Source organism: Sturnus vulgaris, chromosome 3 (assembly GCF_052056855.1).
Source record: "Sturnus vulgaris isolate bStuVul1 chromosome 3, bStuVul1.hap1, whole genome shotgun sequence".
In the NCBI taxonomy this organism is placed as follows: domain Eukaryota; kingdom Metazoa; phylum Chordata; class Aves; order Passeriformes; family Sturnidae; genus Sturnus; species Sturnus vulgaris.
Genome location: NC_142245.1, coordinates 64,608,368 through 64,635,676, shown reverse-complemented (window position 1 = coordinate 64,635,676; position 27,309 = coordinate 64,608,368). Strand labels below are relative to the sequence as shown.

The window sequence follows — 27,309 nt, the reverse complement described above, 5'->3', positions numbered from 1 at the left end:
TTGTAATACTTTTCCTAAAAGAAGCATAACTGAATGAATTGCTAGACTTTTGGACCAGGCAAAATAAAATATATTCTAAAAATTTTACTAATCTTTATCACAATAAAAGACAAAACTGAAAACTGAAGAAAACTTCTTCAGTATGAGAAGTATTTACAACATAACTAAACCAGTCCTTGAGATGTGAGGACTTCAGAACAAATGGTTGCATGGGGTATTTATCACAAACAACCCGCATGCACAAAAATCCATAAACCAAGATAAAACCCAAAAAATGTTATATTATTTCATTGTTTAATCAAATGACTAAGAATTCAGCACTGGGAGATGTACTTGTGTTTTGCCCACAGATGAATAGTATGACTCCTTAATTATTTGGCTAATTGGGAATTTCTGGAGAACTTCATTCAGCATAGATGAATGGTATGCAAGCTAGAGATCTAGTGACCTTTTTAGGTGTATAAATAATACATGTTTCATATTTTCAATTGCCTTTGTATTTCTTCCTTCTGAAGAACGAAAAGGTGGCAGAAATATCACCTCCTTCAAGATTAATCTTTAGCAAATACTACTTTTATGTTCCTGCCTAGGAACACTCATAAAGCATTTTGTATTTACTTTCATTTTGTTGATTACAAGCCCCTCACATCTTCACTTTCATCACTACTACTCATGTAACACTTTTAATTTTTTTCTTGGCTTCCAAAATCTTCAATCCCTGGAAAGAAGTGCTGCCAACAGTATGTAACTGAAGGCAGTCAGATGTTGACTGTCTTAAGTTCAAAGCAGTTTAAAGGACCAGTGTTCTCCCTAAAGGGGTAAGTCTCTCATTTTTTGCTATACTGTGTGGTGAAGAAAAATTTTAAGACAGGAAAGGGAAAACTGTTTCAGCTGCTCTCCTGAGTGCCTGTGTCCTAGCAGATAAAGACATCTCTCTAAAACTGTGCTTACTGCACTTCTATTATGTTGTCTTAGAGTTTTTAACATGGAGAATTTGGCATCTATACAAGAATGCACTAAGTAGTTTATGGCTGTGTATAAAAAAAATCTAGCTGTGAAGTTTTAGAGTTGGGAATTGGTGGGATAAATTTTTGAGGCAATATACGATTTACATATGTTCTGTCTTGTGTTCTAAGTGGTGACCCTAAGTGTGGGACAAATAGAATTTTGTTGATTTTTAGTAGGACATGTATAGGATCTGTGTAACAACCAGCTGTGGTGGGTCAGCCGTGGTTAACAGCCTAACCTCCACCCAGCTGCTCACTCCTGCCCTCAGGGAGAGAAAATGGGAAGAACAAGAATGGGAAAGCTCATGGGTCGAGCTGAAGAGTGACAGATTGTTTACTAATTACTGTTGTGAGCAAAGAAGACTAGGGGAAATAAGCTCACAAAAATGTATGATTTCATGATTTGGATATTGGGAAACAGATAGGCAAACATTAAATTAACATCTTTCCTCCCCCTTTCTCGAGCTTAAAGTCACTCCTTCACACCAGTCACTGTCAGTAATAGTTGGCCCACGGTGGTTCCTCTTCACTGCTTTGCTCTTCTCAGACTTTAACCTGCTCTGCCATGGTTGGTTCACAGACTGTAGGGAAATCTCTGCCTTGGTGTGGAGCAGCTCTTCTTCCTCCTCATCTTCTGACCTGGGTGTTCCATCTTCTGCTTCTCAGTCTTTTTGTTTCTCCTCTCTCTCTCTGTGGCATTTTCAAACCTTCCTTACAAATGCCTTCCCTGAGACACCACCACCATGGCAGCAGGGCTTGGCTGTGCCCTGTGCCTTGGAGCCATCTGGAACTGGCCATGTCCAGCCCAGGGTGCTCCTTACAGAGGTCACCCTGCAGCCCCACCAGCAGCTGGGCACCTGCAGTGCTGTGCACCAGCACAGTTAATCACTAAAGAAGACTAACTCTTCTTACCCAGACATTCTGAGCACCCCTTCACTAACTGGTGCAATAGAAATGAGCCATTGGAAAAGCTCCATTTTGCAGGCAGGTTTTAAAATGGATGCAACTGGACTCCAGCTGTGGCATGGGTAGAAGTGTGAAACTGAACAGGGACTGAGGGCTGGGGATGGGGTCTGAGGGCTGCACCAGCAAGAGTGAAGTGAATCAGGCAGCAGTGTAAAACTTTTCTCACTGCTCTTGCTGGAAATTGACTGCTCCCATTGACTTCATCAGGATTTTAGCACCTCAGAGAAAATTGTGCAGAAAGACTGCTGAGTGACACACCTCACATTTGGGATAGCTCACCAAATTCTGCAGGGCAAAAACTCTTGAACCCCAATGCAGAGCTGAGCAACTGCAGTTGCATCACCTCTAGGCTGTAGTCTGTTTCCCACACCAGCTCATCTGCCTTAACCATTGCTAATATAGGCAAGCCATAGTTCCTGTGGGGTTTAGTTGGGAATATCACCATTTTTTACACTCTCAGTTTCTTGGTGGCCATTTTCCTTATTGTCTGAACTGCAAACTTGTCATTGGAGATCACGGCTTTGTCTGTACTGGTTGTGCAGTTGTATTGTAAATAAGCACTTTGATGAACATAAATGGTTTGGTGTAGATGAAGTTGTACCTTGAATGACTGCAGCAACAATTTAGCTTTCCATATGTCAGAGTGTAATCAATAAAATGTGTAAAAAAGCTGGCTAAGTATTGCTAAAAGCCCATTAGGAGTAAATATAATGCTGGATGGGTAATTTTTCCAGCCTAATTGCATCTTTATAATCCGAAGATTTCTAAACTCTGCATACATAAACCCTTGTCCTGCACTTTTGAATTCACAGAACAACATATCACAGCCACTGAAACAGGGTTTATATTTTTTTATTTTCCAAAATGTATAACAATCAGCAAAAGTTTTTGCAATATTTCAGGCTAATTTGAGTAAAAACACACAAACCAGGAAATTTTTTAAAGTTTCCAGGTGAATTTAAAGACAAAACCGCTTGCCTTTCTGAGAGTGGACCTGTTTTTTTCTGTTTTTCCAGGCAGTGACTAAGATTAGGGAACAAAATTAAAGAATTGATTTTACATCACTTACGCAATTATATTAATTGCTTATATTTCCAAAGCTTTCAAATATCTAACATTGAAACATATCTAATTGAGACATTATGGAAATGAGATCCAGAACAAATTCTTGTCATCTCCCATCTCAGACAGGAAGGAAGAATTAAGGGTAACTATAATGAAGAAAAAAAATTTCCAAAAGAAGACAAAAAAAAGCTTAGAGTATATATATATATATTTTTGTCTCGATTATTTGCATTAGATAAAATCTTAAATTAAATGATTTTGAAGAAAGTTAAAATCTCATTTTCAAGACAGCTTTCACAGTAAAACCTAGGGCAATAACATCCATCATAATGTATACAAAATCACAAATTGGGAAGGAAAAAGTTGTTGGAAATATAAAAAGAGACACCAAAAGAAAATTGAAAATCATCATTCTAGGGTTAAAAATTCTCTGTTGACAGTGCTATCTCCAGAGCAGATTTCACAGGAGTCTGTGGGGACATTCACCATGAACACTCATATCTATAGTGTGATTCTACATAAAACTACATGCTACTTCTAGAGCAGGACCTGTTCCTACTTCTTTCTGGTCACCACTGCCTAAGCTGCTTGTTGCAATGACAGCTTTTGCAGCACATGACCTGTGCAATATCAGAGCACATTAAGACCAAGGATCCAGTTCATATGAGGCCATGACCAGTAATCTGAGAGTAACAACTGGAGCCAGCAGTGCAACAGCAAAGCTTTCTGAATTGCACTAATCTGTCAAAGAATCAGTTGTCCAAAACTCATATGAGTCAATTATTTTATTAAAGTAAGATGAATGGGCAGGGAGAGTGTAAGAGGGAGGAGGCCAATGCTATCTTGGGCTATACTAAAACCAAAAAAGTGATATATAGTTTTTTGTGTGTGCAGACTCCAGAAGTAGTGGGTTTGCACAAAGAGGATCATGTTGCTTCAGCAGGCAACTACATAACTAAGGTCACTGCTGTATATTTCCCAGATTAAATGCAAAAATATAGTAAGGAAATGCAAACAAATAGCAGCTTGCAAAAATGCGTTATTTACATTGCCAGACATAGACCAGTGAGATGCCAATTTTCATTCATGTGCCTTTAAATGGATCAAATGCCATCCTGTCTCTTTTTTAGGGCAATAAATCCTTTATGCCTACATAAATGCACAAAAGAAGGTTGACGACAAGCACATCTACTTTTGGTTCTACTATAAGCCATTTACAGTTGTGTGCTGTGAGGAAGTCCTTTCATTTCATCTAGTAAAATGAGATACCTGGATTATTTCGTGTGTTTATGTTTCGTTTTTTTCTGATTCTTTGTTTATTTCGGTTAGGCTTTGGTTTTCATTGTTGTTCACTGATCTGAGATAGCATCAAATTCACACAATTACTGGAAATTTGGGTTGCTTTAGTTTTGTGAATGGCATCTCACATCCTAGTTTTTCATCTGGCTTAAGCTAATAGCAAATTTTTGGCTGGTATATTGTCCATTTACATGGTTTTTGCTGCAAAACAATCTGATTTAGTCACAGAAGAAAAGTGGAAGCACTAAAATTATTTCATTTGTTTCTTCAGACCTTCATGTCGGTAAAACAATGGTTTTCCAGACCTTTGCCATGTGGTTTCATTTTCTCTTCTCACTTTGGGCCTTAGGAAGAGAAGAGCTTTATTTCATCAACAGGCAGGGCAAAGAGCCCGTGCTTTTACAGTTCCAGATTAAATAGAAATATTCATCATTAACATGACTTGTGGAGTCAACTTACTGGTAGTGTATTGAGCTGCTCCGAGTAAGTGTGAGCTTCAGGCTACACTGGTCAATGAGACATAAAAATAGCACCAGTCACAGAGCACATTTTCATGACTTAGTGAGGCATTTTCCTGTCAGCAATTTGATTGAACGTTAAGAAAAAGTGGTTTAGGATTGCAGCTAGTCTTGCAATCTTGCTGATATAAGAGCTACATTCAATCTCTCACTCCTTAGATAAGATTAAATGGAAAAGACTCACTTCAATGCTGAGCATGTAGGTAAAGAAAATCAAGAGCAAAAGAGGCATGAAAACACACACACATGCTCACACACACAGTCACATCAATGCTTTGTTAACATTGCAGCCTTTCCATGAGAAACTGGGCACTTTTACATTTCTATCTTTGTTAAAAACAGTTCATTGTTCTGCTTGTTCTGCCGCTGCCCCATGGAAACTTTTTCCAGGTACATGTGTGCAAGTGGATCACGTTCTTGCAATGACAAGTACCACTGTAGCTACTGTGGACCTCAGCAGAAAAGATAAAGTGCAAAATGTCAGTGATCACAGGACTCAGTCTCTCTACTGCCCCGGTTTCCTTGTCTTTCTCTTGGAAGTCTTTGAGTGAGTCTTTTCTTCCTTGTTTGAAGGGGGATTAATAGGAAATTGCAGCCCAAATCCATTAGGTCCATTTAGGAAGACACATTGAAAGTAGCGGACAGGAGCTAGGAAAACAAGGAAGAGATGATTAATTTTTATGGTTTCTATTCTGGGGCCATGAGTCTATTCCATGTTCTTTCAGAAAACATCTGCATGACTTTATTCCCATTAAGTCAGTTATAACATCACAAATCTCTAGTGTGATCACAAGCCAGGTTCCACATATCAACAAGATTTTAGCTGAAAAGCTCAATGAGAGATCTTGTAGCACAAGTTGAGAAATTATTGACAATTTCACATTTAAATACATAATTTTTCTCAGTGTTACAGTCTTACTTTTCCCAGAATATTTGCATTTTGGGATAACTGAATGTAAGCCCCTAAAATTCACACATATATTTTTTGATTTTTATATTTCACAGTGATTTTCAGATACGTAGAAGTGTTCCAGAAAGACTCATATTTAATTCATATCTAACTCATACCTATTTATTACACTTCAGGTGAATTATCTTTTATTGTGAATAAAGGGATCATAAATGACTGTATCTATTTTCTGTCCTTTCAGAGTCATGGATGTTTTCTCCCTTTTAATTTTTGAGTCCTATGTATGTAGTCATACTTTCCATCATGTTTTAAAAGCTTTCAGGAACACATCAGCACAGATGGGAATTGATCTAATTGGCTTCAAAAGCTGAGTTTTGCACTGTGAGATTAACATTGACGAGATTTTAAAAAGCAACTATTTATTATTATTAAACTTTTAAAAGACCACTGTTAAATTTTAAAAGACAACTATTTAAAATGACAACTATTTAAACACACAACTAATTATTGTGTGTTTGGGAAAATGGCTGGAGGAATGTTGGCATCTGAAACAAGTTAGTTTTCATGGAATTGATTTTCTGATTACGTTTTTCTTTCCCCTGCTGTTCATCCCATATTAAAAAAAGAAAAGTTAAAAATAATTAGCTCTTCCCTGTGACAATTCTAAACTGAGATGGACTCCAGGACGCCCTGCACTATATACAGGGGTGCAGGCTTTATTTATTGACTTCCAGGTCCAATTAAGTGGTGGAAAACATAGCAGTGCATCAGAAATGCTGGTATATTCAATCCAGTTGTAGTATCCTCTGTGGTTTTCTTTCCTGACTCATGCAAAGGTTAAACCTTTTTTGTCTAAAAGCACACTTTAAAATAAAATTGGAAATTAGGTCCTAATGACTTACTGCTTATTCACTAAGTCTAAGAATGGAAATTATTTTTTTTCCCCCAGATTCTGAGTGTTTCTGTTTCTTCGTAAGATGAATGTCAGATTTTTTTTAGAAAACAGAGATAAAGCAACTCCTCTGATTAGGATTTACATGCCAAATGTGTCAGCCCAAGGTTCTTCTTTGAGGCTTGACAAACCATGGACTGCGTGAATGTGCTAAGTCCTCCACCACTGACCTTTTTATGTACATACATGGGCAGAAACAGGAAGCTTCTGAGATATAATTTCAACAAATAGACTTATTCAATTCTTGAACTAAGGTAACTTTTATGAGTAAAATTAACTGAAAATAGTATATTGCCACAAGAACCACGATGATTAAAACTGGTACTGTGCTACCAAAATACTTTGAGATTTTTCAATCAGATCTTTAAAAAAATCCCACAAACATAAAATCCCCTAAACTTTCATCACAGTGGATGCAAGGTTGACAAAGAGAAATTCTTTAAAGGAAGAAAAATGCCAATTACAAATTCACTTTTTACTGTTAAAAGGAAACTATTTCTATGTATTTCTTTCATGTATACAAAAATGAAAATAAAAAAGGCAATTACACTTTTCTTCATGAAGAAGGCAAGTAGGGCACCACACACTTCCTAGCCCAAATAAATGTAAATAAATATTTTACTTATGGGTAAAAAATTATTACTGCCTTCTGTTTTACATACTATCAGAATACAAAACTGTACCTCTTTTATCATCACATGCATTTGCAAAGTTCTGTAAAAGACTGTCTTACACAGCTACATACTTGAAAGTATTCTAAAAATGGTTATGCTATTTATGTATTGCAATTATAGCATACCTGACACTACAATGTTTTCCAGAGGTGTTACCTGATCATTATTCTAAAACGATTAGTAGAATTAGCTGCTGCAATAATTTCATTTGAAAATCTCATGTATAATCTACTGTTAAAAGGGACTAAATTCATGAAGGGGAAACTTTAAGATTTTTACAACTCAGCCAGCAAATACAAATTAATTATGTGGCCCATAATTCTGAATTGGGAAGAAAGAGATATAAATTACTTATTTTGGAAAAAAATTATCTAGGAATCATGTTTGCTTGGAATGTATAATGCTAAATATCACTTTATAATTGTTTATTTGGAATGTTAATACTTTGTTGTGTTATTTCTATCTCCAGTGTTTGTGAAGTGAGCCCTGTTTTTTTGGCTGGTATGTACTCATGTTGATTGCAATATGTTGAAGTGATATTCAAATGTTTATATAGCCTATTACTTATCATCTATCTTTAGAAAACATCAGAAAAATATTGCATAAAGAGGAACCACAGGAGAAATAGGAATGGTAGTAATGACTTTTGTTAAATTTTCCTGCTAATTGTTTTCATAAGAATAATGTAATTTGTTCCCAATTTGTGAAACTTTCAGTACTGAAATTGGCTGCAGGCTGTATACATATATATTGTTTGTTTGTTTGTTTGTTTGGGGTTTTTTTTGGCATAGATCACCAAATACTCCCAAAAGGTGTATATAAAAAACCCACAAAACAAAAACTCTCCAAAATCCTCACCCAATAAGAGGATATTTTGTTTATGTCTCTGCCTGAAGAGTAATAGTAAGATAGGGTAAACATGTGCAAATGGGACAGGAATAACAGGGAACTACAAAAGGCAGGACATGTAAAACAGGTTTTAAGTTAAGGAGGAAAAACCAATCATGCTTCTTTCAGGATGTGCTGGTTTTGGCTAGGGTAGGTTTTGTTCTCTCTATAGTAGGACATTCTCTCTATAGATCTCACGTTCTCTCTATATAGGACATTGTTTTGGATTTCATCTGGAAACAGTGTTGATGATTCAGGAATGGTTTAGTTCCTGTTGAGCAGGACTAACAAAATTGAGGCCTTTCTGCCTTTCACCCCACCCCACCAGCAAGGGGGCTGCGGTGCACAAGGAGTAGGAGGGGACACAGCCAGGACAGCTGACCCCGACTGACCACAGGGATATTCCTGTGGATATTCCATATTGTATGGCATCGTGCTCAGCTGATACAGCTGAGGGAAAAAAGAAGGGGAAGACATTTAGAGTGATGGCATTTGTTTTCCCAAGCAATGGTTATGTTTGATGGAGCCCTGTTTTCTTGCAGATGGTTGAATGCCTCCTGCCTGTCCATGGAAAGGAGGGAATGAATTCCTTGCTTGGCTTTGCTTGAGCATGTGGCTTTTTGTTTTATCTATTAAATTACCTATATTTCAACCCACAAACTTTGAAAAAACTTTTGTGATTTTTTTCAACAGTCTACATGATATGAAAATATCAAAATATGAAAATATGAAAAAATTAATAATTTTAAACTGGATTTTCCTTGGAAATAATCTGAAATATTTCATTCTGAAAAGTCCCCATTTTCTTCAAATGTTCTTTTGAAGGTTAGACAAAGAGGCACAATGCTTAATGAATTGATCCTAATATCCTAAACTAATCTATGTTTACACCTCATTTAAAACTTAAGCAGACTCACTTGGTAAAAGATCAGCTATTTTGATATGTTGTAGAGTATGTGTGATCTAGTGGTTACCATTATAAGAGTACAAGATTTGATAAGCAAGGTGTTATGCTTCCAAATGTAGGTAGAGAAGGACGTAATTTTCAGGTTTTGGAAATATTCAAACTATTAAAAAAGTCTTTTCCCCATACTATCTTTGTAGATGGTATTTCATTAATTCTCCCAGTGCAAAACTACTCACGTATAAAAGCAAATTTCATCATCATTCTACGATAGAATGGATCTTTTATATTTTAGCTAATTAAACAATCAGAGCTTTGAAATAGACATACTGCAAGTTTCCATATTTTCTGGTAATGATCTCATATTTATTTTTTAAAGGCAGATGAATTTCATACTTTTTGTAAACTGAATTGTCTGTCTCTAGCATATTCTAACTTGCTAGGTAAAACAAAGTCAGCTGTCCGTATAATAAGTCTATGCAGGATGAAATTGTTTCAGTATTACACTTTTTATTACTGCTTCTTTACAATTTCTGGTTCATTTTTCCCTTCTTAGGCTGCTTTATCTAGGAAACCTCAGCTGCAAAATATGCAGATAAGAAATTCATTCAGAAAATACTGACATCTGTGGAACTGTGTCTGCAGCAGTGTTATGGTACAAACCATAGTCAAGAGAACAATTTGAATTTTGGCATGCAAATAAGAATACAAATACATCCCACACTGCCTTTGCAATTCTTACATTCAATATGAATGCAGAATGTGTCTTTTAAACTGAAGAGGGTTCTCACTTTGAGTGTATTGTCTCATATCTTCAGAGCAAATGTTACCAAAAAGAAAAGAGGAGTAACAGTAGGAGAAAAATGTGGTTTTACAGTAGACTTATTAAATAGACATTGTTATCAGCTTAAGCAGGAAAAAAAAGCCTTATATCTGGGCTATACTTTTCTTTAGGATGTAGTTTATGAGAATTCATATAATTACTTAAATTCCCCTTATGATACTGAGGAAACAAAAATTCAATGCTGGAAAAGTGTCATAACGCTTTTTAAAAATATTAGAACTGCTACTCTTATATGAGAGCATCTGGTAACTAAGATGGATTAATTTCTAAAAGGCTGGAGGAAGGGATATTTGTTTGTTTCTTTTTCATTTTGGGAAAGGAACAGGAACTTCTTTAAGTAATCTTTTTCAGGATGGAAATCAGTTAGAGAGAGAACAGACAAGATGAGTTCCAGAAAGAAAAGAAACAAACAAAACCCCCTAGATTGAAAGATTGTGTGAAGTTGTTTAGGGCTTATACAGTGGAAATGCTAAGTACATTCCACAGTTACTCAATAAAGTATACAAATATTCCATGGAGCTTATTTGTGCTCTTGATTTCTAAGTGATATTCATGTCACACAGGGGGCTGGTTTCAAGAAATGACAAGAATATTGCAAGAGCATTGTCCTGGTGTTTTCAATTCTTTTAGCAGAAAGGAGGAAAGCATCTTATAATAAAATTTAATAATCCCAAAGAGCATGAAGTTGTTCCTGTTTATGTATTACAATGATTAAAGTCTCCTTTCTATAAGGTTCAGATAGCTGTTTTTAGTGCAATTCAACAAATTAAATATTCATTAGAAAGAAAACTCTTTTAGCAGTTCAGTTATTATAATAACAATTTGGCTATTAAGGGAAAATTACAGAGAATGTGTGACAATTATTTCCTAGTTTGAATCCAACTTCTTTGCTTAAAGGCTGTCCTAATAGAAGTAAACAATTTAAAAACCACAAAAATTCAGACAATCATAGCACTAGAAACTACTATTTGGTAAGCAATTACAAATAAAAGAAAAATTCTAACAACTACAGTCTTTCCTTGTGACTGCTTCTCAGGAGTGCACATGAAGTGCAAACAAATTTCAGAAATCAAAACTGAACCACACAACAGCATAAAAATTTTTCTCCAACTACTTAGTAGCCAAAGATTTTTTTCACTTATTAAAGGGTCAGGAGTAGAAGCAAGTGACCAGACAAAGCACAGGGCAGATAGGGAAGGGAAATCATGTTGAATTTTCTATAAATATCACAAAGTTTTGCTTTCACACTTGCTGAAAAGAAGAATGTAATTCTTTGTGCTTAATCGCTCTGTGCAACTGACATTTAATTACATCTTATTTCTTTAATAGAAAAGTTAAATGCTCTTCAGGAGCATTCTCTCCTCTTCAGGAGACCAAATACTATTTTCTTAAGTTCACAACATGTCCCATAGATACCTGCTATTCAAAACAACATGTTTGGGTCAAAAATTAAATTGTTTATTTTCTAAAAAATTCTTTTTAACTCCTTTCTTCTTGTTCATGCTGTACAGTCATACTACTCTCATTCTCAGAAATTACAATGCTTAATGAGAAGAAGAATGGGAAAAAGAAGAGGTGCAAACATTTATATGTCCATTACAAATAAACAAGAAATACCACTACTGCTTTAAGTCAATTCTGTATATCTAAAAACATCCTCTTCAAACGACATTTTTCTAGCATTGTATAGACAATGCATAGACAGGGAAAATAAAGCAATTATGCCACGAGGACACTTCTTTTGCATCTTATTTTGTGATTTGAATAACAAAAAAAAAATATTTGGAAAGTAGCTCTCAAAACTACTTTCAGAGTGTCTGTGATGCAATGTAATTAATTGCATATCTTTGCAAAGACCATCCAAATTTTCATATCCCTTTTATCAAGGGGTCTGTCAAATAATCAGTTATTTAATGAAAAAGGGCTAAAGATGTTTGAGGAACAGAATTAAATACTAGCAATTGCATTATTACTACAGCCATGAGAATTCAGATTTTCCTTAACAGCTCTTTTTCAGGCATTGTGGGATTTCTCCAGCAAGGTCTGGAGAAAGTAAAATAGATTTATTTTATAAGAGTTAATAGGCTTTTTCTCAGAAATAATCCTCAACAGTGAGAAAAAAAAATACCCAGAAGATTGCCCCATATGAGTGTCTGTGGTCCCAATTTGCCTCCAAATTTTGCTGAATACACAAAAGAAATGAGCCTTTATCAGTGTTTCAATGTGGAAAAAAATAGTATCAGTACAAAGTCAGTAATACATATCTCTAATAACACTTTCTTAGTATATAATATGATAAAAATGTACCAAATCAATAACACCAGAAGGGCACTCTCATTACAGTTAATGTCATTAGAGGGGAAAATATCACCACAGTAAAAATATATATAAGATTAAAGGAATAGAACTGGTTAAGAGCAGTTATGATCTATCACTTGTCAACGTCAGTGCTCTTTTCGAAACATAACAACAAAGCTCAGTGAATGTGATCTTGATTCTAAGAAAACCAACTCTGCAATAGAAGGTGAAATTTATTATTTCTTTCTTTTAGCTTAACTATAACATATTACATCTAACAACCATTTAAGGAAAAATTCTGTGTTTTGTTAACTGTCTCTTGCATTGTCTAGTAAGGAGGCTAAATGGATAAATAAGCTGTATATCTATGGAATATTGTTACATTCCATGTTATGGTCACTGCACACAAACCACGTAATTCTCCCATAAATGTGTGAATATCCCCAAAGTGACATTCCCCCAAAAGTCATTAAGAAAATTATTTTTGTTAGACAGTAAAACCATGCAAGATGTAAAAATGCAACACATATGTGGTAATGCAGACATTTCCAGCAAAGCATAGCAATAATCAGAGCACACAGGCTTTATAATTTTGCTAGCATTGAGTTTTCAAAGGAGTCCAGTACTGGCATGATTTGTTTTATTACTGAAACATAGGAGCAAATGGATGAATCATTCAAAAAAATTATATATATAGAAAAGGGACCAGAAGTTATTAAATTTTTTCACAGTGCAATAGCAATTATATGAGATTACAGTGGTTTTGGTGGACAGCAAAATCGAATTGGATTCTCTTGCTCAATAAATACTGATGGTGTCATGGTAGGACACACCATGTGCTGGTCATGAAATTTAGGCATGTTGACATGATATTGTCTCTGTCAACTTATTCCTATGTCCAGTACATTCAACTAATGTAATTTCAACGTATCACAAGAAAATAATTGTTTCTAAATTACTGTCATTCACTTAAAGATTGGTTTAAATTTTGCATGCAAACACATTTATGTACACAAAAAAGAATAAAACCAAATAAGAAGGAATAAACAATCAGGGATCTTTTAAGAATTCTTTTAATAAGAATGGATACCAAGTAACTGGAAGTTAATACCATATATTTATTTTGCTGTGAAGGGGTGGGATAGAGAAAGAAGGGGAGGAGAGGAGAAGGGAAGGCAGAGGAGGGAAACAGTGTATGATAAGACAGCTAAGCAGCTAATGAAAGGGAAGTTGGTGTTTGATCATGAAAGTGATTTCTTCATTTCAGTTATCATCCTAATTGAAATCTTTATTAAATAAAGGTTTGAGGGATTTTTGGATTTTGTGTAGCATTATGTCCACACACTTGTCTTCCTCAATGAGAACTCCTCTGCTGGGAACTTTTATGACAATAAAAACTCAGTGTTGAACAGTCTGATGAACTGCTGGCAAAACCTGTTAGAACCAAATTCACCCTGCTTAACAATAGGCACTGGAGGCACTACCTTCTGGATTTAGCTCTAGCCATGTGACATAAAGCTGGGAAGCAATTTAGATTCTGAAGCGATGAGTAAGCCATTGGAGAAGTTCCTCTCTGATTTACCATGAAGCAAATATGCTCTTCTCTTTAGTGCTAAAGATTAGAAAAGATCAGATCTGTGCCTGTGTGCTACTTGCAATGACAAATGGAGCTAAATTAGAATGTCTTCTTCACCCTGAATTTGCACAGTTCTGGGAATAAGGGAAGACAGGAAGAAACTGTAGGAACTCAATAGGCTGTCTTCTTAAAATATTTTACAACATCTGCTGCCACTGATTAAAAAATCGTATCACATAATTAGGATTTTTCCACTGGATTTCATATACTGACGATAGTCTGGAAACATGAACTCACTCCAATATCAGGATGCCTGCTTTTTGCTGATAATTTTTTAAAAACAAAACCTATGCTGATGAAAATACATAACAGCAATTACTTTCCTAAAGCTGAAGAGGGATTTGAAGAAATGGCCATTTATCTGAAACAAAGATAAATAATCTCTGACTCAGAAAACTGTTGAAGAATTACATTTTGTATATAACTTTACTTCCACAAAGTATGTCATGGGAATACATAATATGTACTTTTTTCTCTTTTCTAGCAATGTGATTTAAGAAGATATGTCAGTCAAACTAAAGGGCAAAATTAACATAACAATGTTCACTTAGATACTAGGCATTTACATTTTGTTTGTGGCAAAATCGTTCAGAGACTTATACAGGTATATTTTTGCTTCATTTGTCTTGAAATAAATTTCATATACATTTACAAGTGTTTGGAGCCATTTAGTTTAGTTTCAGAAAAATGTTTTAACACAGCTAAGGGGAAAAGAATGAACTCATTGTTCAACAGGCATAAATAACATTACTAATTTGATTAATTTTTCAAATTTAGGCAAAACAGATTCTTTCTGCTGGACCTAAACCAGTGTGTTAAATAAAAATTTTTTTCATACTCTTTTTTTCTTTTTTCCATAATCTGTGACCCTTGTATATTTAGTTACACCACTCTGTCCTGGATTTATAGAAAAAAATAGGTGTTTCTTTAATAATTTTCTAGACAAATATATTTTGAGATTAACATAAGAAGGAATCAATTAATGAGTTAATTGTAAAAAAAAACCAGCTTTTGATTACCTTGTGCATTTTTAACTATTGCTTATCTTCCAATTAATTTTTTTCCCCAAATGTCCTTAATTTCCAGGATGGCTCTCTGTGAGTTATTACTTGTAGAACTTTTTTCATCCTCTTTCTATACAGAAAACCACTCCAAGCTCATGTGGCACATTATCAAGAGTAATGGGAGAGGTCTAATAATGTCTGTGGACCAAGACTTAGGGTGGACTTCAGACACCTTGAGCAAGATTTAGGTTTACCAGTGCCCACATTTGAAGTCATGTTCACAAAGCAGATCTTCAATGAAAACAGGAAATAACTCTCCACTGTAAACGGCAGAGCTGTCAAGATATTAAACTTAGTGCTGTGCATATGCATGAGCCACAGGAGCCATCTCCATACATTACTAGGTGTACCCTGGAGCATAAAAATTATTTTACCCATAAACCATTTTGAAGTATTTTACATAAAGAGGTTTCTGAAACAGAAACAGACCTGTCAAGTAGATGTCTTGTCTATTAACCTCTGGTACCAATGGGTCTTGTATTGATGGATCTGGAATTGTGCAAAGTTGAGAGGAACAAGCAGCTTGCACTCCACCTACACTATTTTGTAACTCGGAAGCCCTAGTGCCCTCCTGGAAAACAGAAGCTGTAAAGCTCAGGCTTTCCAGTTGAAAAAGGCTTTGAAAGAGTACCATCTTAACCTCTTAGAGGTTACACAATGACTGCAAAGGTATAAGGGAATTATCATTATCTATATAATTTTAAAAGCTGCATTTTGTCAAGGGCCTGATGAAGGTGGCTTGGTTGTACTCAAAACATGTCTGGCAGACACGAATTGTTAATCATGTTTCTGGATCCTAATGAAGGTTTTGAAGGAAAAGAGCACTACTCCACCAGTTTGCCCTGCTTCAAAAGCAGGGATGTAGGATACAGAAAAATGTGCTTGCACCTTATGGATGTATAAACCTTAGGCTTTATGGAACCTCTTTCACACACTCTTTTGGACATTAGAATCTTCTAAAACGATGTTTTTTCTCTGACCTTGTATTTTAGACAGGGATTTGATTGGCAAGGACTCATTCTGCTTATTGATCTTCAGGATTTATCAGAGATTTTAAATAAGAGTCTACCAATGGAATCTCTAAAGCATATTCATGGTTGTGGAACAGCTCAGGTTTGCATAATAATCAGAAGTTATCAATGGCAAATAATGTTCAAGTGTTTTTAACATATAGCTGATATTTAGTTGTTACACTAAACTGAATGTAGTTGTTAAACTGATAGGAATCATCTCTTCTTTTTTCAATGTGTTGATAGCTGTGAAAACTTATGATTGCTTTCTGGGGAGGCTGCCTTTAAACTGATTCCAAATAACTCTTGTCATAAGGCAAAGATGATTGAGATTCAATCTTAGTAATTTCCAATTGAAAACTAATCTAGACAAGGTAATTAAATTACCAAATATGGCAAAAAATAATTTAAAAAAAGAGATTTAATTTAGAGCTAGGGATAGATGTTAAGAATCTCCTGTAGAAGAAACGACATGAACCCAAGGTGCTTGTAGATTCTCACTGTGAAGTTTTTTTGTTTTGAAAGATAGCTAGAACTTAAACCTTTGGGCATTTAAATAAAATCTCTGGAATTCATAATTTAAAGTATAATGCCACTGTGATTAGAGGCTATTTATAAACTCACCATTAACATAAATCCTGATATTTTGCTCTCCTTTTGGTGTGTCTTTACAGATTTTGAATTTCAAAACTTATTACAATCTTTTAGAAAATTTCCAGTGACATTTAGTCAGTTTCAGGACAGAACCTAATGTTTACTTTTTACCTAGTTACCAAAATATGGCTGAAATTTCCCCCTTGTATGTCTTTTCTACACAGAAATAATCAGCAAGATTAATTCCAGGTAAATTAAAAAGAGGCTAATTAGTCCATATAAAATGTTTTGTATATGCTCATTTGGAATTAAAGCAGCCTCAGGTGAAAATTTCACAGTAGGTTAAACTAACTTAAATCAAGGTCACCTTAATTCTTAATAAATGACCACTCCAGCATTTAGCATGGTTTAACTGTGCTCTTTTAAACATATGCATCTTCTAAATGGGCAGTGTTCCTCCGGGTCTTCATTTAGACAAGCCTGGTGAGATTTATTCTCCGGGTATTTGCTAAAGAGTCAACTTCAGAATAATGGAATGACTAACAACAACTTGCTGGAAAACCTACATACACAGGCTTGGTCCTCACAATTCTGACCAACATGAAATGTTGAGACATTCCTGTATATTCACAGAACGGAGGATGTTCTACATGGACTCTCCTGCAGGCAGTCTTAGTGCCCACTTCATCCTGCTCTAATGCTGAGTTCTTGTACTGGAGTGTGATGAACGCCCCAGAAAATCTTAGTGAGAATAATCTAAAGAGACACAGGTCTTGAAAATAAATGAGAACAGGTCTTTTACAATAAATTCTGAAACTTCTCAGAGTGTCAGTTCCTTCTAATGATATTCTAGCAAACAGCAGACTTTCTTATGTCCAGAAAACGACAACATAAATATTAATGATTTATTGCTGAATTTCGGTGAGAAAATTCTATTCAGTATAAGTTTATGCAGCTTGAATTTCTGGAAGGAACTGCTGAGAGTATATCAGAACCATCATACATCTGGGACACAGAGACTGGGTGGCAAGGAGAGTAGAGAATATAGTATCTGCAGTTCATTACCTGTCTATAGGTGAGAGCTACCTGCATTGCAGAGATGAAGTTCTTGCCTTCTCTTTTGACTATTGCACAATATTTTTAAAAGTTGTTCAATGCTTCTATATTATAGAATATTAACAATGTTTGTGCTTAATGACATTGAAAAAACTTCCTACTTCAAAACAATGAAAAAGATCATATTTTACTCAAAAGTTTTCAAATGCTCTAGAGCCAAGGAAAAAGTGAAGTGGTCTTATTCTCTTTCAAAATAATTATATATGGGAAAAATCTCATACATTGCACTGCTGACAAGTTTATGTTCCCTTAGCACTGATGAAATCTTCATAGTTTCCCAAATGGCTGTCATATCAAACCTCACATCAAATAAAACTTTCTGCTTTTTTTTTGAAATCATCTTTGCTTTTGAAAATATATTACTAGACAGAAAGTGCAAAGCATAGAAACAACCTCACTAATAAACCAATCTCCACACACTTACAAGACATGTAATGAATTCAGCCCCTGCAGTTGTTGAGGTTTTCTTGTAGTGATTAATAAGTAGCATTGAATATGTATTGATAGTATGATGAAATGATTGCTCTTTATGCTAGAAAATATTTGAGAATTGGTATTGCATTTGAGAACCTCTATCTACTGCAGAAGCAGGTTAAAAATCTAGCTTTTCATTCCATAAAAGTTCTTGCATTGTATGCTCATATAAGAAGTGTTCCAACTCTGCTTAATGTTAATTTCAGTTTTCACAGAAGCACAAGTTCTTTAAGTAAACAGTAGTTATAATAGTTCCCACATCAAAGAAAGTTTCACTCATGTCAAAGAAAGTTTCAAATGTCTAATAATGTATGAGGGTAAATGCACAAATTATGTAAGTCTTGAGGGTGGATGAACAAATTATGTAAGTCTATTTATGACTCATCTATTTACAAGGAAGTTATAATGTGTGGTTTGGTTTCACTTGACCTTGAGAATAATCCACACTTTAATTAAAAAAAACAACAACATATAAGAATAGTATCAGTTTCATTAATTCTCACTTTTCATGCTCTTGCAACACAGCTTCTCTTTATCTCTGCCACACTTGCACATCTGTGGGCAGTAAAAATGTCAACACCTTCAACTAACTGTATTATAAATGCAATATGCATTGGTTCCAGAGTTTTCATTCAAGAGGGCAGTTGGAAGGTAGTTAGAATAAATAAAACTTTTGATCAATTTAGATTTTCTTTCTCTGATATTAGCCTTGAAACAAGCAACAAAGTGTATAAGTGTACAGATGCTCATATAAAGAGTATGGTAGATAATCCTCACTAGAGAATTGAATTTGTACACTCTTTAAATTTCATTCCAAGAGTCAAAAAACCTGCTTTTGTGTGCTTCCAAATACATTTGTTATAAGATAGAGATAAAAATGAAGTTCCCAGAATTCCTGGTGGGTTCTGAGAAAAATCTAAGAACATGGGAATCTACTTTATTCAGCTTTTGAAGGCTGAATGAAGATTTAGTATTTAAAGTTTTAGATTAGCTCAGAATGTGTAAATCCTTTTCTACTTCCATTTATCAGAAAAAAGAATTAGTAGTCAGTGCACTGGGAAAAAAACCACTGGCTTCATCTGCATACAGAATAGGGAAAAGTTAATAAGTTGCAATTCAAGTACACATGACCTGGGACTTGGTCTAAACTTTTAAATTCCCAATTTGAGTAAATACCTAAAAGCAACATCCATAAAAGAGTAACTTATACCTAAAAACAAAATGCATAAAAGAGTAACTTTGATGTTCTTCTGAAAGCCTTTCATCCATTGTCTGAAAGCTAACTATTCTTTTCAGTGGGCAGAGAATATTTTGAAAACACTTACTATTAAGTTCTGTCTGCAAAGGCAGTTATGAAGAACTGATTTTGCATGCACAGAGCTGCTTATAATCTGAGAAACATTCAGTCAAGAATAATTGCCCAGTGATAATGTAAAACTAAATTAAACAATCATAATAATTAATGTAAATGAAAGCCACAGAAACATGATTTTTGAATGATGTAAACTTTGTAGGAGGGTGGTGGGCAGGGGAAAGTCCAATGAGAGAAAATTTTTAGTACATTCTTGTTTTACACTAAATTTGGGATTTTGATGCATAGGAGAATTCTTTCATGGCAAAATCTTTGGTTTAATGTACTGGTTATATATTATTATTAGCACTTCCTGATCTATAAAAATTCTGTGTTAATTAAATAGCAATACATTTTTGATGACATGTATTCTACCTTCTGTATCTGTCAGTTGATAACAATAATCAAGAAGAATTAAAGTCTACATCTGACTCCATATTTCTGTGTTCCTTTTAAAGAAAATGCAATGAAAAAAAGCAAAGCTGTTCTTTTACGTAAATGTAGTTGCCCTTATAAAACAAAGTGAGCCATGTAGGCAAATATTTTCATAATAATACATAAGGTAACAATTGCAAATTTTACCATAGCACTTCATTTGTATTTTCTCTTCCTTGAAAACAGATTGTTCTGCACTTATTTTATACTTAGGTATCTTTTTTATTATTCTATGGTTTAAAGTTTCTACATATGGATAAATAGATATTTCTAAATAAATAGATACATATATTGCCATTTTATATCATGATTGCAGGACTCTAAATCGTTCTACTTACAGTAAAGGGGTCAAAAAGGTATGTACAAGGAAACAGTCTGGATGATTAGAAGTAAAATATTTTCCTCAGTAGTTTAAGACTAGTTTAACTAAGTTTAAGTTGCGTTAGGAGGAACCATATTCACACATAGCAGATATTTTCTGTGTAAACCAGTTAGACCTCAGGTGAGATTTGATCCTTGTCTGTCATGAAATAATGCAGTTCCCCTGAAGTCATAGCTATTAATTTAATTTATACTTGTCAAGAATCTGGAACATATATTTCCTTTTGCTGTAAACTAGTAAAAACATGATTACACAATGGAGGGAGATTTTCTCCTGAGATGCCCATCTTTATTCACCCTTTTTGCTGGAGTGGAGTTGGGGCAGACTGTGATGGGAGATAATTAATGTGAGAGAAGAAAAACTGAACATGTTTCTCCCTGTGTGACCTTGTTACAGAAAAGATTTTCTATGAGGAGAATATATTCGTTTTAAATACTGCACTGCCAGATTAACTATTGACCTCTTGTTTTTTAAGGTAATCAGATGAATATATGTTTAAAAATTTAGGAAGGTGGTAAAGCAATACCATTTCAGCAATTCATTCTTCACAGGAACAAGATTTATGGATTTGATTTGCCTGGCTTGTCTCACATCTTGTCCCATAGACTTGAATTAGAAATGTAAAAATATTATAAGTGTGATCTCCCTTAAAAAAAAAACAAAACAAAAAACACAAAACCCCCCAACAAAACAACAAAAACAAACAAACCAAAAAAACTCCCCAACAACAACAAAACACCCCAAACAAACCCAACAAAAGCAAACAACAAATCATAACTTTCCTGAATCCTTTTCAATAAAGGAAAATCATGTACCTGATGTCACGTTTTGATGTCTTGGATCTTCTTTTACTGGTGGGACACATAAAAAAACCCATAGATAATAAATTAATTTACAGTTTCAGGTCAAAATATGGAAAGAAATTCCAATAAGAAACACGTTTGTTTCTTGGAATTGTCTGTCAGGAATTTCTATAACCAGATTTTTTTTAAAGCCTAACTCTCCTAGTGCATAATTTTAGATAGACAGATAAATTTTTCTGTCCAGTATAACCATATAAGCAAACTGCTTCTAGACAGTAGTTTAGTGAACTTGCACCAGTGCCACTGCTATCCTTTGAGGCTCTGGATTTCAATATGCAAAGTTTATATACGAGTCATTGCATTTAACTAACTTAGAGGAGATATTCATGTCTTCAATCACTTACCTAATAAAATACTGTAATTTATTGCTATTAATTCTCTTTAGAGGTATAATAGAAACCATTTCTCCATTTTCATATTACTGTGAGGAAACATTCAAGGCAGTGCTGTGTCCAGGATGTTAGCCAGAATATGGGTGATCATGAAGTCTGTCTTGTGTATAAAAAAGGGCTCCTTGTTATCAGTGTTGTTATTTTCCAGCACGATGCTGGTGACCTGAGCCATCAGAAAAGCCATGGGGATGAACTTTGCACTACCTCAGTAGGGAGCAGACTGAGAGGGAACTGCTCATCCTGCTGGGGGGCTGGACAGGTCACAGCTGTGCCAGCCAGGGAGGGTCACAGGCAGGGCACCGCTGCAGATTGGATGCACTGAGGTAATCCTTGATACTCGTATGCAAAGGAGGCACCAGACATTCAATTACTGGGGATTTATGTACAATTTCATCATTTTGGCTTACTAGCATGCGTGTAGAAAGACTAAAAGAGAGCCTCTTTCCAATCCCATAAAAGCCCCCAAATCTGAATGTTTGCATTTTTATTGCTGTTTGCAGAGATTTTAATCCCTTTATTACCTTTAGTCTTTTCATCTTTCAGCTGTTTCTTCTCAGTTGTTTTTTCTACAAAGAAAAAGTAGCACAGTTAAAGTTCTGTAAACTGACTTCTGAATAGATTTTACCCAGAGTTTTCAAGTACAATTCTTTGAGAATTAACACAGATATTTTAAGGGTTGCCTCAAACAGCAATACATGCAAATTTGCAATCTCATGCTATTTTTATTGTTATCTTCTACATATGTATGAAAACATGGAGTAAATTCCTACCTTCTTTTTCCTTAGTTGTCTTTGGTTTTTTTGCTGCTAGAAAGATTTGCAAAGAAATAACATTAAGTGTCAGGCATCAGAAATGCAGGGCTTTTACAATAAGCACATTGCACAAAGATTCTCTCCCCAGTAATTTCCCTGGAAGAATTACTGTGGTAAATGTGTCTCATGGCATGTTTACAATGTCTGTAATATTGCAACAGTGCCTGCTACACTTAGTGGCAGTAGCAGTTCTTCGTGTAGAGTTGTCTGAATAGTTTGAATATTGCTGGTTGCAGAGTAGTTTAGAAAATCCTGATAAAGAATTTAGCATTTTAATTCTGTAATTCCCTAACTCCTGCCAGATTTACCTATTTGTTTGTGGCCAAAATACACTAGGGAAGTCCTCTGTCTATTGCTTGCTTCTAAGTCTCTTTCCCAGAGTGATCTCAAGCATCTCAAAGAAATAAACAAACAAAAATTCCCAGGATATGGAGATAGATGGACCTTTAGAACTGCCATTCAGAAGTCCTGCAGCAATAGATTGTGATTTATTTTATTGAGGGGTGTTTTTTCTAGTCTATATTCACTTAGAGCATGTGCTGTTTCCTTTTCCGCACCCTTTTTCCCCAGCTGCAAAAGCGTTTGGTCTGTGACTCCATTCAACCAGGCAGGTTGAAATTAAGAAATGTATATCACTTCAGGCACCTGAGCCTATTTCATTCAGTTTCCCCCTGTTGACTGCAGCAGAAAAATAGCTGGCTGCCTTCAAATGGCTCATTTGCACTTTGCATCGTCCAACCAGTTGTAGTAACACTTTCTTCAGTGTCCTCTGGCACCCGTGTCACCTGGTGCACACCTGCTCTTTCAGTGAGGATCTAGCTCACCGTGTCTAGCTCACCAAAACGTGCTGCAGAAGTGAAGTCCACATAACCAGATGAAAAGAAGAGCCTGTGGCAGAGACCTGTGTGGCTGCAATGCTGTCACTTCACCCATGCTGCTTTATGTTATCACTGAACAACATGCACTCATCAACGCTGGTATGTTCATTGGCTCCTTCCATGAGGCTTACTAGAAAAATGTAATATTTACCTGATGTTGGGATTTCAGCTGTCGGCTCTCCAGGAAAATAACCAGTAATGAAGAGAAAGGGGGCGGGGAAGGGAAGGAAAAGAACAAGAATTTCAGTACCATGTTTTTTCAGGGTATTTAAATAGATCTCTTTCATCTGCAACTTTTCTGCAGGGTATTAATTTACAAACAAATGTGCCTTAACAATGGGCGTATATGTAGATTTTCACACTGAAAGCTAAGAGTCTCACTCTTTGAAGTACTATAATCCAGCATGCAATGATTCCTGCAAATGCAAACACTGTGCCAATCCAAGATTTCCAGCAAGCAAATATTTAAACATGCTTATTTTTAAGTGTGTCTTCAAACTTATAGCTGACTATGCTATTTTCCAAAAAATGTATTCCGTTTGTTACCTCTCTTTTCCTATTGTCCACACTTCCCAAAGACTGACACTGACCTTGAATAGCTGACCCCTATCTAAATTTCTCCCATATTAGCAGTTTGCCTTGCCTTTTAAGAATAAAATTTCTTGAGAGATTTTCCACACCAACTAGCACAAGAGAAGCATATATTCTTGTGCTATTATAATACCCAAAATAATTGATAAAAATTGGTCAATCCAAAGGATAGAAATTCTCTGGTGTAAAGCCGTCATCACTCTTTTTAAATCAAAGAAATTAATATTGTCATTTTGAATCCAAGAATTTTTTACCCATCACTACTTCATTAGTTCCAGTTTTATATAAGAACAAAATTTGAAAGAAAAAGAATGACCTTGCTATCAAAATAAAGCTCCTTTTCCTAGAGCTTAGAGCATTACAAAAAAGGAATAAGATCACAAAAGATTTCAGGGTATTCCTTTGATTGAGTTATCTCTGTACTTTCCTCCTGCTGAGTTTTGGCTTCAGATGAACATGAGCTCACACCAAGGTGAAAATGTTTCGGTCAATGTTTTTTTCAACAGGAAGACTGAGAAATTAAGCAACATTTCCCCTAACACATCCCAGGAAACTTTCACTGGAGTCTTGGCTCATATGGAGACCTGTAAATGTCAGTGCTCAATGCTTAGGCACCATGGGCATTCAGCAAAAGCCAGTTTTGCTGCTATTAAATGCTAACATGCTAAAGTCCTTCAATATTTACCTCTTTACTTATGCTCTTGCTCATAGCTTCTGGGAGCTGATACATTGCTGCACTGTGACCCATGGAATAATTAATATGTTTTTCGTTTTCTGAGGAAAGAACTAAGATTATTTTCTGAGGCACTAAATATAGGAAAGAGGTTCCTGCTCCTACTTCTTAATTGAGGGAGTCTCTCTCTGAGGGATCTGGATGGGCCCAGTTAAGTGCATGTACCCTAATTTAGGATTAATTTATTTCCTTAGACAGTCAGGTATGAGGAGACTGTTAACCTGAAAGGGCAGTTGATTTTGACCCTCTGTTGCATGAAATGTAAGGGCCATTCCCTCTTCTCAATGCATCAACGAACTTCCACTTTAAGAACATTGGGAAACATATTACTCCTATTATGGGACTTTCATTATAAACCCAAATGGGAATATAATTTGTCAATTCTTAGGGTCTTTTTCAAATATATCAGCCATGTTTTTCCTCTTGACTGCAAACTACAGTTTAGTATTCCTGCATGTGTAAGATCTGCCATGAGCTTTGTTTTCTGTTCAAGGTAATGTCTCACAATTTGTGAGTTTTTAGTCAGCATGCAGAGAGTAAATTCTGTTTCCTTGCACATTCAATGGTCAATGTCTGTCAAAGACCCTCCTGTACACTAAAACAGAAATAGTGAAAATTAAGATGATTTACTAATTGCTTTTAAAATTGAGTGAGTGGTTGTGTGGTGTATACCCGCCTGCCAGGTTAGATCATGGCAACAAGAAATTGTATGTGTCATTAATTTGGGTAGATTTCAAACTCAACCTTCTCTTTCTGTTTGTACCTGCATTCCCTAATGATCTGACTTCTTTACTAACTTAAAACATATGCTCTTACAGTAAGACTGAAGATACAATGTCTGAATGAATTCAGCCCAGGATAAATATATTCATTTAATTTACATTCCCACTGGATCTGAACTCCAAAATCAGTGGGTATTTTGTGTCCATTACTACATCTCATATTGAATTACATGATAGCTGGGTTCATGTTATGGTAAGTACACTGTCTACCTGGCTAAGAAATACATGAAGCTGAATTGTATAGTCCTCTACAAATAAAGAAGTCAGTGATCCAACTAAGTGTTCTCCTTTAAGTGGAGAAAGTCAATTTAAAATAGATAGCTCTGGTGTTTAAAATCTTAAGCTAGATCTATTCAAGGATAGTTTGCTCAAAAAGGGACAGTGCAAAGAGAATTACTTTTGTAAATGACCATAGGTAGGTCTGCTTGTTACTGTTTTTCTTTTCTTTTCTTTTCTTTTCTTTTCTTTTCTTTTCTTTTCTTTTCTTTTCTTTTCTTTTCTTTTCTTTTCTTTTCTTTTCTTTTCTTTTCTTTTCTTTTCTTTTCTTTTCTTTTCTTTTCTTTTCTTTTCTTTTCTTTTCTTTTCTGTTTTTAATTTTGTTTTGTTTTTTCTTTTTTTGGTTGCTTTTCTAAAGGCACTGTTAACCTTTATAATCATTTCAAGCAGCAGAATATAAGCTCCAGAATGTGGTACAAACATCCCCCTGCAAAGGTCAAGGGAAAATATCCTGACTACTCCTTATATTCACAATATACCAGGGTAATAAAGCTCTTGATAAAAAAGCATTGTTGACAGTGATTTTTGGGATAAAACCATAAGGAATTAGTCACTTAAATCTGTGATGAGCCTCCAACAGTAGTGAGTGCCATCACTGGATCTCTCAGACAAATCATTGCAGATGACATTACATGTCAGTATACAGATCCAGTGAAAAAAAGACTAAAAAAAGTGAATAATAGAATTAAATAGAGCAAAAATTTCTTAAAATACGGGCAAAAATGGAAATAAGCCCATGGATAGCTTCACAGGAAGTAATAACTTTCCAATAATAACTCAAAATGGAACATTGCAGTTTGTGGCTGAAGGAGATCCTTCAAGCTAGGGACATTTCAGATGCCTTATGCTCATGATTTAGTGTAACACTGTTTTCCTACAGGTGTTTAAGAGTAAGTATTCATCCCCTCTAACTTTAAGCACCTAGCACAGGTGACTGGTCTAGGAAATTTCAGCAAATCATTTTGCTTTGCCTTGTCGTCGGCTTGCTTTCCATCAGAATGACACATGGTTTGGTCTTGATGTGCCAGGCACAGCACCAAAAAGAAAACACAGATCCTGTGCTAGAGAGGCAACAACTAATTCACCTGTGCTAGTCCATACTGCAGCATTTTCAAATTCAAAGCATGCAGTACAAACACTGCCTTCTGATCCTTGTCTGACCATGCTTTGCAGACTGTAATGTGTAATGACTTGCCACAATAAGCACAGATCCTAATCCTCATCTGTTCAGAAGCCTGCCTTAAAAACGACCTTAAAAAGGGCATTATCCCATTACTTCAGTGGAAGTTTTTGCAACGTGAAAAATTCCTCTTGAATCCTCCTTAAAACTAATCTAAACTGGAAATATCCCTTTCTCTTATTTAATTTAATTTAGGTTTTTTATTAAAGAAAGCTTTCATTGGAACAAGGCCAACAATATGCTTAGTGAATAAAAGATGTAAGCAATTTCCAAATGGTAAAAGAAGTAAGGGAAAGGTTGACTTATTCAGTTATACTACACGCTATTTTCAATAAACAATAAATTTGCATAAATATAAATTATACATCTAAAACCACCAGAATATCAGTTTTGCTACCAGTGTAATTTACATCAT

At 35.2% G+C, this 27,309-nt stretch overlaps 1 protein-coding gene across 1 annotated transcript in view; it reads right to left on the bottom strand.

The window, feature by feature from the left end:
- Window positions 1-2,816: 2,816 nt before the first annotated feature.
- Window positions 2,817-27,309, bottom strand: part of TRDN (triadin) — a 216,100-nt gene continuing 191,607 nt past the window's right edge. Inside the window, exons 35-39 of the mRNA XM_088161865.1 lie at window positions 23,484-23,510; window positions 22,413-22,448; window positions 22,164-22,208; window positions 21,203-21,238; window positions 2,817-5,503 (exon numbers count right to left, since the gene is read on the bottom strand). Coding sequence (XP_088017991.1) covers window positions 5,361-5,503; window positions 21,203-21,238; window positions 22,164-22,208; window positions 22,413-22,448; window positions 23,484-23,510 — 287 coding nt within the window. The 3' untranslated portion in view covers window positions 2,817-5,360. The remainder of the gene's footprint in view (window positions 5,504-21,202; window positions 21,239-22,163; window positions 22,209-22,412; window positions 22,449-23,483; window positions 23,511-27,309) is intronic.